General features: G+C 37.1%; 2 protein-coding genes across 4 annotated transcripts in view; one reads left to right on the top strand and one right to left on the bottom strand.

The window, feature by feature from the left end:
• Positions 1-969, bottom strand: part of LOC105972824 (uncharacterized) — an 87,937-nt gene extending 86,968 nt beyond the window's left edge. Inside the window, exons 1-3 of one of the 3 annotated variants that reach the window (XM_088816807.1) lie at positions 778-932; positions 581-673; positions 356-420 (exon numbers count right to left, since the gene is read on the bottom strand). In XM_088816807.1, the coding sequence (XP_088672933.1) occupies positions 356-420; positions 581-673; positions 778-828 (209 nt within the window). In that variant the 5' untranslated portion in view covers positions 829-932. Of the gene's footprint in view, positions 1-355; positions 421-580; positions 674-777 lie in introns of all 3 variants that reach the window. The other 2 variants (XM_012997804.2, XM_012997805.2) reach the window with 2 other exon arrangements.
• Positions 970-3,134: 2,165 nt separating this feature from the next.
• Positions 3,135-5,751, top strand: LOC105972771 (uncharacterized). The gene is made up of 7 exons (XM_012997751.2): positions 3,135-3,165; positions 3,264-3,424; positions 3,518-3,937; positions 3,981-4,104; positions 4,270-4,379; positions 4,465-5,224; positions 5,471-5,751. The coding sequence occupies exons 1-7, from the start codon at positions 3,135-3,137 to the stop codon at positions 5,749-5,751; spliced, it is 1,887 nt and encodes a 628-aa protein (XP_012853205.2).
• Positions 5,752-12,269: the final 6,518 nt, after the last annotated feature.

Consider the following 12,269-nt stretch of genomic DNA (forward strand, 5'->3'; position numbering starts at 1 on the left):
GTTTCTTTTCATCGTTCTTTGCCTACGAAACTAGAGAAAAACTCATCTTCAGATTGAAAATCCAAGTAAAAGGAAAAGTATTGGTGCCCAGCGAACTAAACACCGTCCAAACCATGTAACCTCAAAACCTTTGATTATTTAAGATATTAACTTTAATATCTCAGGGGAGCTCGAAAACTAAAGTAACTACTGACTATAAATCAATGTGTTGGTTCTTTTCGAAGTGAACCACGATAAGTGAATTAAATCCCGACTTACTCCAAAAATGGTTAAATAAAATATAAGAATCCCACAAAATTATTGCCAGACAATAGCTTTAAACAGCATTTCACAGATATAAGCAGACGATGCTTACACAATTGGAATCGGCTTAATGACGCCGTAGAGAGACTCGACAACTCCAGCTGATCCCCCGCGAACCTAAAAATTTCACGGATAATCGCTACATCATTCCTTTAACATTTTTCAATCATTTGTGAATTTAGTAACAATACACAGTCATAAAAAAAAAAAATTAACAATTAGCTAAAATCGATAACCTTTAGGGGGGGAAAAGGAAAACAGGTAAATATAGAAGGACCTGCAAATTAACAGTGCCATTGACGGTGAGGCGAATTGATTGGTAGGATATTGCAGAAGTTAGCCTCGCGATTAACTTGCCTTCCAGAATTTCCTTTCATTTTTCAACAATCATTCAGCTCACATAAAAGATCAAATACATACATAAGGATGATATTTCAATAAAAGCATTTAGGGAGAGAGAGAGAGAGAACGCACATCGGGGCGATAGATGCGGTTGAATCGAGAGAGTTTGATCTCAATTGACATGACGATGACTATATTGTATTGCTGCTATCATCAGCTCCTTTCCAGAAAAACACTTCAACTCCACTACTTGTATATTTTTAAAACAAGTTAAAATTACTCATTAATAAGAGTCCATTTTACTAAGGGTTTTAGCTGATTAAGCCCATAATTTTTTTGGGGCAATTTGTTATAGATCCAACTAATAAGACTCAATTTTTGGTAAATTTATTATTTTTAAGGGGGTTTTTTGCAAGAACCACCCCGTGTAATCTCTAATTGCTAAAAAAGTCCCCGTGTTAAAAATATTAGCAAGAACCCCCCTATGAAATTTAGTCAAAGCTAATAAAGTCCCTAACAGCTTATCGTACGTCGCACGCGCGGGTTGTGAGACTGGGTTGTATTTTTTCACCGGCAAAAACTTAAATACCCTTTGATAAATTTAAAAAATTACAGACCCACCCCCAAAATTTGAATAAGCCCAAATTAAAGTTTTCCAAATTATCAATTCAGTCCCTCATATTTTATGAAATGCCCTCTTCTTCACTACACCTAAAACCACCACTATAATGTCAAACCCCAGCTCTCCCATGACCCATCTCCGCTACGCAGCCCCCTACCACTTCTCCTGCCGTCTAGGACCGCCCCTTCCACTGTATCCCCGTTTACCTCACCATAACTCTCGACAATACCCTATCACCGCCCGCAAATGCCACCACAAGTAAACCAACATCTCTCTGGTGCTTCCTTCACAACACCTGAGAATCCAAATTCCCAATAGATGGACACAAATCCGAACAAATCGAAGCAAAACTCGCCTCAATAATCCTCCAGCGAAGGGCTTCGGAGATATTTAAATTGGATTTTTTAATTTTTATTTTTTGCCGACTTCTCATCAAGGAGAAATCAAAATCGACGCCGTCACGACGTGATACCGTTAGTGTAGTCGCGCCGGCGCACTGTTGACAGGTAGGAAGAGTTGGGGCAGGTGGGATTGGGGGATGGATGTGGTGGTGCTTTGTCTGGTAAAGAATTTTAGTTGGGTGGGGGGCTACGGGAAGAAGATGGTAGCTGAAATATTATTAAAGAATTAATAGGGGCAGTTTCGTCATTTCCTTGAAGTCAACATCCAAATTTGATAAAAGTGGCTGTGTGCTATATAAAACACATTATAGGGAGATATTTGCTAATTATTTTAACACAAGGTGTTTTATGGCAATTCGAAATTACACAGGGGGTCTATGCTATTAACTCATTTTTAAGGTGTCAAAAGTACCCCAAACAATTTATGAAAAAATAAAGGATTTATTAGGGATAACCTCCTGTTGAGATTTTGTAATGAGGTAGATCCATTTAATTTTTCCTTTTTTGAGATACACCTAATTATGCCAACTTGGCACAATATATTATTTAATTTCCCTATAATACCCCAATTTTATTTTTGGAGTGCAGTTTTTTCCTTATAGACGTGATATGGGATTGCCGATGCGTTGCCTATAATCACGGATGAAAATTACGTGAGTATATTGGTTGTTTCATCGTGTTCATCGTTATCAAATCGTGTACAAAAATCGTCTTCGAAGAATTTTTCACCGGCGTCGTAGTATTTTCGGATCTGAGCGTTTTCATCGTTTTCATCATTACGTGAGTATGAACAGTTTCTGTTCGTTTTTTTTTCGCTGTCATGTGCAAGTGCTGTTGTGTTATGGTGGTTAGCCATTATAAGATTTGCGTTCATATGTTGATTCAATTGGTATTAAAGTAGATCGTTTTGTAAAAAAATTACGTCGTCACATATACATCGTTATTTTTGTCTGATGATGGTTGTCTTGGAGGAGGATTCACGTATTTTCAAGAGTAGAGTTCACGTAGTCTGGCCAGAGTTATTTTATATGAGTGTCGTAGTTGGTTTACGCAGTAATCGAAATAAATGTTTTTGATGTGGTCGTGTTGATGAAGTACTTGAACCCGATTGATAGTTGTTTTGTTTGTTTACATCAGTCGATTTTAACGTATTCGGTAGCACATTGAAATATATTTCGTAGTCTATTTTAAATTATTTGGATTATGCATTTTTTAAGTTCATTTGATGATGTTAATTTTTTGTCATTGAAATGTATTTGGTAGTCTATTTAATCAATTTTTCGTATTCTGCATTTTTTATTTTATTTGATGATTTTAGGTTTATTCCGATGGCTAATTTCGTACGGATTTTGTTGAGGTTTGGTGGGTTGGTTGCTATAAAGAGGTGTTCGAATGGGTTTTCTCGCGGTTCATTGGTTGCATTTGCTATTTCAAAGTGGCCACAACTCGATGGATGGGATATAAGCATGACATATAGGCTGGATGGCATTGGTGAATGTATCTTAGCTGACGACGAGGACATGATATCGATGTTTGAATGTTGTCAGAGCTTTTCTTGGATTGTATTGATGTTAACATTGATGGAAAACCTGTAGGTTTGCCTGGACGGAATGTATTACCTGCAGAGGTTGGTGGCTTCCCTGTTGTGTTGTATGATGAAAGTGTGGTTGTTAATGAACTCAATGTAGAGGGAGTGGTGGAGAAGGTGAAAGGCAGAAGATTACTGAGTGCGGATTGGGCATATTTGATTAAGGATGTAGGTCAGTTTTTTGAAGGCGGCGTTCGTGAGTTCAGAAAGTCGCTTATCAAATACTCTATTGAGATGGGACTTTAATTCTCATATGTTAAGAACGAGACAACGAGAGTTACAGCGGAGTGTCATTTCAAAAATGCTAGCCAATGTTCGTGGAGGATACATGCATCTGTGGATAAATCAAATGATTACTGCTATATTCGGTCGTACAATAAACATCATCAATGTGGAATGTTTTTTGGAACAACTAGTAAGAGAAGATTGAATTCAGTTGTCATCATTGACCTGATTGAAAACGACATACGTGCAATGCCGGCTATAACCCCATGTGAAATTCAGAGCCAAGTGAAGGATAAATTTGGTATTGACATAAGCTATTGGGTTGCGTGGAGGGCTACTGATGCGGGAAGAAGAAGGATTTTTGGGGACGAGACTTCTTCATATTCGTACCTTCCATCTTATTTCGATGAAACGGGGAAGACAAATCCTGGTAGTATCTTTCATCTTGATGTTGAGGTTGAGAAGCAGATTTTCCGACGGTGTTTTTTTGCATTTGCAGCGTGTTTGGATGGATTCAAGTTTTGTCGTCCTGTTGTCATGCGTTGTCATGCTGGATGGCACGTTTTTTAAAGGTAGATACAAGGGAGTGTTGCTTAGTGCAGTGGGTAAAGATGTTGATGAAGGTAATGATCTTACTGCATTGGTCTTTAATAGTATTTTAACAGTTATGTGATAGTTTATTAACTGTCATACGATAGTACAATTGAGTTTCTTTATTAATCTGCATAGTCGATTTATAAAACAGTTACAAATGGTGTAATGAATTTGGTTTAATTTCGTATGTGCAGGTTTGTTTCCTATTGCATTTGCAATTGTAAGTGAGGAAACTGATTCGAATTGGGCTTGGTTTTTGAGTCATTTTAAGGATGCTATTGGAAATGATATGACGCTCAATTTTGTTTCGGATCGCAACCACGGTATCGTTGAGGGTGTTAGGAACATTTTTCCTGACTGTTTGGACACATTGTTACAAACATTTGCAGAACAAATTGAAATACAGGTTTAGGGGTGTTCCAGCGGGCTTTCGTGAGACGGTGTTGCAACAATTTGCGGCATGTGCTTATGCGACAACTAAGGAAGAATTTGATCGATGTATTGACAAGCTGAAGACTACTGGTGGGACGAAAGTTTGCAATTTCTTAGATGATCTTCCCAAAGAGAAGTGGTCTAATGTTTACTGCGAGGGTCATAGGTATGGACAGATGACTTCTAATGGATGTGAGTCGTGGAATCGTCAAATAAAGAAGCAACGTCACTTGCCGATAACTAGTCTGATTGATGGCATAAGGTTGTTGTTAATGACGCAACTGTGTAAAAGGCTATGTGATGGCAATAAATGGACGACTGTGTTGTGTGAAAAGACCGAGAAGAGATCGAAGGAGGCTGTTGACAAGGGGCGATCATGGATATGCAAAAGATCGTCTATGCAGGTCTTCGAAGTTTTTTCGTCGCCAAATGATGTTGTTGATCTTGGAGAAAGGACCTGCTCTTGTAGGTTATGGAAAATCAATGGGTTTCCATGCGCACATCCTGCTGCTGTTATCTTCGTTGAACTTCGTTGCGGACTTGCTGCGTATGATTATATTGATAGATGGTACCATAGATCAACATTCAAGGAGAGTTATTCGGGTTCAATTATACCATTTGTGAGACAAGTTTCAGATCTTGATGTTGCTGTAATTGGACCACCTGAAGTTAAACCAACACGTGGTTGCCCAAAGAGGAAAAGGATTCCATCGCAGGGTGAGTGTGTCTCCCAGAAAATGACTTGTAATCGTTGCAAAGCCCAAGGAAATCACAACAAGAAGACTTGTAGGAAGTGATTGTTATAATTTACGTTTTTCCATTACTTATTTAAGGTTGATGTTTTATGCTTAAAATGATTCTATTTTTGTTTTCGGGCAATTATCGACGGGGATGATGGTGGTGTCTCGAACAGTGACAATTGTCGTAGTTCGAGGCACATGATGATTTTTTATGATCAAATAGGCTGCAACATGTGTTGGTTTTGTTTGTATGTCGAGAATAATGGGTCGCCCCAAGTTCGTAATAATAATGAAGGTATTGTTTCTGGTGATGCTAGAACAGGGGGTGGGGGTGAACTAGTTAGAGCCGTTGACACCACTGGAAGCGAGGAATTGAATGCAGGCATTGCGCAGTTGTCCGACGAAGAAATGGATTGCATTCCTGATGATAGCGACGAGGACATAAACTCAATGAATTCAATTGATTCCGATGGTTGTTATTTTCCAAACCCCCCTAAGAATTGATATGTTTAATTAATGTCGTGTTTATGATGTAATGGCATTGTAACTTTAGTTGGGTGTTAAACGTTGTAATACATTAGTTTACTATTATGAATACCGTATGATACTACTATTACCATTTTATTATACTATTATGAGATTATTAATGTACTAGACTGTTTTTAACTCGACATATTGGTTTGAATGTGTTATGATGTGTTTAATTATTTTATTGGTCATGTTCGAATTACTTTACGTTGGTTTTGTTCCAACGTTCTTGTCATTTTAATTCGACATATTGGTTTGTACTATTTTAGTGATATATTGTTTGTAACACAATTTCATACTACTACTACAACCGTAATATACTATCATAGCAGATTAATGTACTATATTGAAATCATTAATGTACTATATTGAAATCATTAATGTACTATGTGGTTGAATAATACAGGCGACTGTTATATGAAATTTTTATGTATAATAATGTCAAATCATAATCGTGATGAGATTATTTCATCGATTGAAGTAATATGCTATTCATCACATGTTTGTTTTTTGTGTGGTTGAAAGTAGTGCAGACAATTCAGTGATATAGGATGTACAATTCACTACTATATATATTTGAGTACCATATTAGACCACTATTATTATCAACATAATATACTATTACCATGTATGTAATATACTATGTGTTCAAAATTTCATAGAGATAGCATACAGGAAACACAGATATTGAATTTAGTCATAAAATTCCTGACAATAAGTTAATACTGAAAACATCATATTTCACATAATATTCAAAAATAAGTTTTGTGAATGTAAAACTACACTGAAATGTGTGTCATACAGAAAACTTGTTGATACCACATTATCAGAATGTTGACTGGGCTATGCATCATACTCTTTGTTACCCCTTCCAAGAAAGTCTCTACAATCTCTTTGCGCATATTATTAGTCAAATCATAACTTGCGCTGCTCAGGTCGATTGGTTGTTGACGAAAAATTTGCTTTATGCAGTAGAGAACATGGACACCACAGTCTAAAATAATTTTAGACTTACAAGTGTGGAGATTTCCCCGTGCGTAATGTTCTGCACCAAATCCTTGATACACACAAATTTGCTGCCATTTGAGCTTGTCCATACTTTTGTGCTTTGGTTAAATGAATGTAAATAAAATGTGTTAGTGGAGGGAATTTTTTTTAAATTGTATTACAAAATATGGTTAAATGAAACTTATTATTCCTTGTTCGCAGCAGCCTCCACAGTGATGTCCAGTAGAGCCCTGTTATTGTCTGACATGTTCCGATAGTTCTTGAGTTTTCTGTACCTGATCTTTACAACCTTGGAAACTGTTGTTGGTGTTACAGCAGGATGTTTAGACCGTGTTCTCTCAGATATGGGGAGGATTTTTTCCTTGCCCTCGTCATGTTCTGTGTTGTCATGTGGTAAGATTAATTTGTCATCAGATTTGTCCAATGTGCCCACACGACTTTCATTGTTTGTGCCTTTGCTGTTGGAGTCCTCGAGCCCCCCATCAATCTCGAAGGATTCATTCAGTTGATCAGCTGAAATGACACGAGAATTGCTAGAATTTTTTGTACAGGATATTGTGTGTTTCAGCTGCTTAATTAGCTCGCTTTGGTCGAATATCGTCTGACTCTTCTCCTTATTGATGTATTTTAGCAATGTTACATCAGTTATGAGATCGACGAGCTGTATCTCAGTCTCGTCAACGTACGTCAGTGGCAAAGGATCATCGTGTTCTTCTGATGTTTCATTATTGTCGGTTTGCGTTTGTGACAGCAACCGGAAAAATGGCATACTGTCTTCTGTGGGAGCTTTTGAAGTCGAGCCTGTCATCATGGAAGTGGTTGACTTAGCAGCAGATTCGTGCAATTTGGTATCAGGTACGTCACTCGAGTCTGGAAGCCCTTTACTGGATAGTTTGCGGCTGTTGTTGTCAGCTGTCAGGGCCTCTACATGTAGCTTCAACAATGTTGTTGTTGCTTCTAAGTCTTCGTAAGATTGTTTCATAACAGTTAGTTGTTCTTCGAGTGCAGCGCAACGTAGTGTTTCGGCAGTTAACTTGTCTTTTGTAGTTTGGTCTCTGGGTTGGGCCGACGCCCCATGACTCACTTCTGCGGCTGGTGCGTATTTGGCCAAGAGGTATTCAAGATGTTTGTTCTTCTCTCTCAGTATATGGGATTCGGTCTCGTACTGAAGTGCAAGCTTGGAAAGACGACGATTTTTTGACGACTTCTCACGTAATTTCTTCATGAATGTTTCTGGGACATTGATACTTTGAGTATTGTCGCCTGTTTCAGAACTGGTGCATGTGTCATCGGTTTTGCCTTTCTTGTGTTCCTTATTTTTAAACTGTCTTTTCTTTTTACTGCTTTTTTCCACAGCAGATGATTCCTTCTTGAAGAACGCATTTTCTTCTTCTGTTTGAATAAGTGCCGGTTCGTACACTTCATCGTTGTGGATGTCTCTGATGGCTTTGTGCTCAAGTGTTGTCCCCAGTGTTTTCAGATTCCATTTCTGGAACCTTGGGAAAGCATCAGCAACGATTGGTTCAATGATATTTATCCTCTCGCACATCCAGAACTGAGGAAGCAAACTAGTGTTAGCAATCGACTATATGTTAGATATTAATATACTATTAAGACTATTTATATGTACTATTAAGATTACATTAATATACTATATGGAGAAAATGGTACACTATGTTTTCAAATGAATATACGAGCATGCATATTTAGAACCGCGGGACAGTTATGTGCATTAACAAAATATTATTATGCAGAGTTGAGTATGAGTTAATGTATAGTCAATTATGTTGACATACCAACAATAGCGTTGTGCACCCACGGACTAATGATGGTTCTGTTGACTGCACATATTTCATCAGGAATTCGACAATGTACCCTGCCCAATTGTAATCAGAGAGTTTGAAGAGTTCATCACACAGCAGCACCATCCACCAGCTGACTTGGTCTCCGGAAGTTGCAAAAAAACAGGATGCAAATACATGAAGTATGATGATACGAACCACATCCTCAACATCCTCGTCATCCCTACTATCTATGTATTCCATCATCTTAGGCTTTAACATCCCCAATCTTATTTTTTCTTCAACTCTAAATTTACGATTGTTTAGACCGAATTCTGGTTTTGTGCTTCTGGGAATATTTATGCTTCTTGCACCCGATTTGATTCCGAATATTAGATTGCAATCTTCCTCTGAGACATGTAATTCTTTTCCTCCAATCTTGAACACCTTGTCTGTTTTGTTCTATGTTTTCATATCAGGACTGTGCCGATTTGTGTCTATGTGACTTGCGAGATGGATATTTCATGCTTGGCAAACGGTAAAATCAGCCGGTAGAATGGCGTCTTTTTCAGGCATTTGTAATGCACTTTTCGCAGACTGACATTTGCAAAGAAGTCTACTGTTGAATGTAGGCTGGATCGGAATTGTCTAGTCCAGCTGCCTTGATCTAGTTCTTTTTGTGCCATTATGTCCGATTCGGCTGTAAATCATATAAAAGTGTGTATGTATCAGCCTCACAAACATGCAACAAATATCGATACATATATTAGCATAGTTCATTATGATAATGTACATACAGATTATTAGACTATGTAAATGAACAAACAGACTATAGTACATATCTAAATGCACATGTGAATACTGTTAAAGTTACATATGTAAATACAAGTTTAATATGACAGTAACGAAACATAATATATTTATATAAATGCACAACATACACATAAACCAATAGGTCATATCAGTAGACTGTATAAATACACTAGCATGCATATTTAGAATTGCAGTGCGGTTAAGACACTAACAATTTCAGCTAAACTAATGGTATATTACTACACATATATATACACTCAAACTATTACTTCATAACAACACAATTTTATATTAACATACTATCTTAGTGTAACACGCTATCATAATGCATACCACGCCGTCAGAATTTTTATAATATACTATCTCAGTATAATAACGAACTAACACAGTATGTAATATGATATAACAATGCAGAACAAGTTACCAGATTATTATAATATACTATCAGACTGTATTAACCAACTATCACATACATAATATCTAATCACATTGTATAATATGAATAAACCCATGAGGTTAATTATACTATGGTCAAACATGATGCTGTAAAAACACAAAATCGATTATTGATATCTTAATCGATTATATAACTATCTGATATGTAGAATTAGGGGAAATCACATATTACCCGCTTTTAGTAGCATAATGTCATCTGCCATTTTTTATACCTCGTCGCCTGCAACATAAGTAAATAAATCCTGAGTATCCAAAAAAAACAGACAAGATGACTACCACTTTGCAGTTAAACATAAAAATTGACATGGGTTACCACTTCTGGTGGATGTCCTGCCCATCGGCCGTTGCAACACCAAAGATTTAGGGCTCGATTTCGGTAGGCGATTCAGAAAATATTTGCAACTAAACCAACGTCACAGTCGATTAAGCAAAAACAGATCAACATATTGATGGGTGATGGCGTTTCAACAAGCGGCGAAGACGTACCAATGCCAGAGAGGTCGGAGTGCAGAAACGTCGATCCACCGTATAGCGTGCTATCTTCACCGTATATTTTTTCTGGTTTTTTTTTTAGGTTGAAGAATTGGGTAGTGGGTTTTGTGGGGATAGTGTTTTAACGGGAAAATAGGGAGGGATTTGATATCATTTCAAAAGGTAAAATAACGTGATTTGTGGGATTTGATTGAGGGTACTGGTGGAATTTAGAAAAATATGGGTTTTTATCAAAATGACAAATTTGAGTTTGGGTCTACCCCTATTATTTGTAAGACTAATGGGTTATATCTAATGGACCCAAAAATAAATCCCCTAAATAATATCCCACATTTTCCTCCCCCAATTGATTGACAAACAAAATCTGACGACCGTTTCGGAAAATCCGAAATTGCAAATTCAACAGGTTTGCAAATTATAGCGCTTGCCATAGGTTTAGTCCTATAATCGTTTGCAATTTACAAATTTTCATTTGCTATTTGATCCGAGGAACCAGGTTGCCATTTTTTTCGTTTTGCTATTTGTGCCCTCCATAATCCGAGTCACGGCAGTGAAATAGTATATCTTGTTGCTCGCTCTCTGAAACACATTTCCGCACCAATAAATTACTGCATTGTCTAAAGAGAAAAGGTTTTCCCCAAAAAATAAAATTTCACATCATGCAAAAAATTTCTATCATGCAAAAAATTTCTCTTTTGATTAAAATTAAGATCGGGTGGAAGTACTTGGCTAACTAAATAGTTCATATAATCGGCAAACCAAGGTACTTCTCTATCAACAACAAGCAAGTGTTCATTAGGAGAGCTTTCCTTAACGCAAAAATTCGTTTTCATCCACTTAATTCTCAAGCCTAGATAAGTGATCGGCTATTTAATTTTCACTACCCTTTCGATCACGAATTTCGTTGTCAAATACTTGTAACATTAAGATCCATCTAATAAGTCTAGGTTTTGCATCTTTTATTTCAAATATTTTTTAAGAGCAAAGTGATCAGTAAACACAATAGTCTTAGGGACCTAAAAGATAAGATCGAAACATTTCAAAGGCAAACATAATTTTTAGTAACTCTTTTTTCATAATGGTGTAATTCGATTGAGCATCATTAAAATTTTTACTAGCATAATAAATTGACCGAATTTTTTTTTTATCTCTTATAATAAATTGACCGAAATTTTTTATCTCTCCTTTGACCAAAGACAGCACCAACCGCATAATCACTAACATCACACATAAGCTCAAACGGTTCATCCCAATTTGGCACAAAAATAATAGGAGCTGACATTAACCTTTTCTTAAGCTCATTGAACGCTTGAAGACACTCACCGTCAAAATTGGACTTCCTCTCCTTCTCGAGTAGGTTGCATAATGTCGTGGAGATTTTTGAGAAAATTTTGATGAAACGCCGATAAAAGCCAGCATGCCCTAGAAAGCTCCGGATCTCTTTGACCAAAATTAGTGGCGGAAGTTGTTCAATTGTTGCGATCTTTGCTCTATCCACCTCCAAGCCTTCTCGAGACACCTTATGCCCAAGCACAATCACTTCGTGCACAATAGTTGCACTTCTCCCAATTTAACACCAAGTTGGTTTCTTCACACATGCGCAAAACCTTAGCTAGCATGTCGAGACAAGTTTCAATCGTATCAATGAAAAATGAAAAGTCATCCATAAATACTTCTAAGTCATTTTCCACCATATTGGTGAAAATAGCCATCATGCATCTTCGAAAAGTAGCAGCGTGATATGCCTAATTGGGTCAACCCAATGGGCCTACAATATCTTAACCTAGTGGGCCACGTCCCAACTTTCAATCCTACTACAACGAAGGCTCAATCACCTTCAGATAAGGTTCAGACCCGACATTCTCAATTAACCAACTCCAGCCCAATCAACGAGGTATAAAAAAATTGTTTTAATTCATTTGTTAAGGTACATTCAATATTCGA

This window comes from Erythranthe guttata, chromosome 4, assembly GCF_056151865.1.
Source record: "Erythranthe guttata isolate IM_541 chromosome 4, IM_541, whole genome shotgun sequence".
NCBI classification, from domain to species: Eukaryota; Viridiplantae; Streptophyta; class Magnoliopsida; order Lamiales; family Phrymaceae; genus Erythranthe; species Erythranthe guttata.

Bases quoted from the DNA above. Each gene is read 5' to 3' on its own strand.
- LOC105972771 (XM_012997751.2), top strand. From the start codon at position 3,135: ATGACATATAGGCTGGATGGCATTGGTGAAT. The intron at 3,166-3,263 runs GTATCTTAGCTG...GAAAACCTGTAG, and splicing joins GCTGGATGGCATTGGTGAAT to GTTTGCCTGGACGGAATGTA. The intron at 4,380-4,464 runs GTTTCGGATCGC...AAACATTTGCAG, and splicing joins ATGATATGACGCTCAATTTT to AACAAATTGAAATACAGGTT.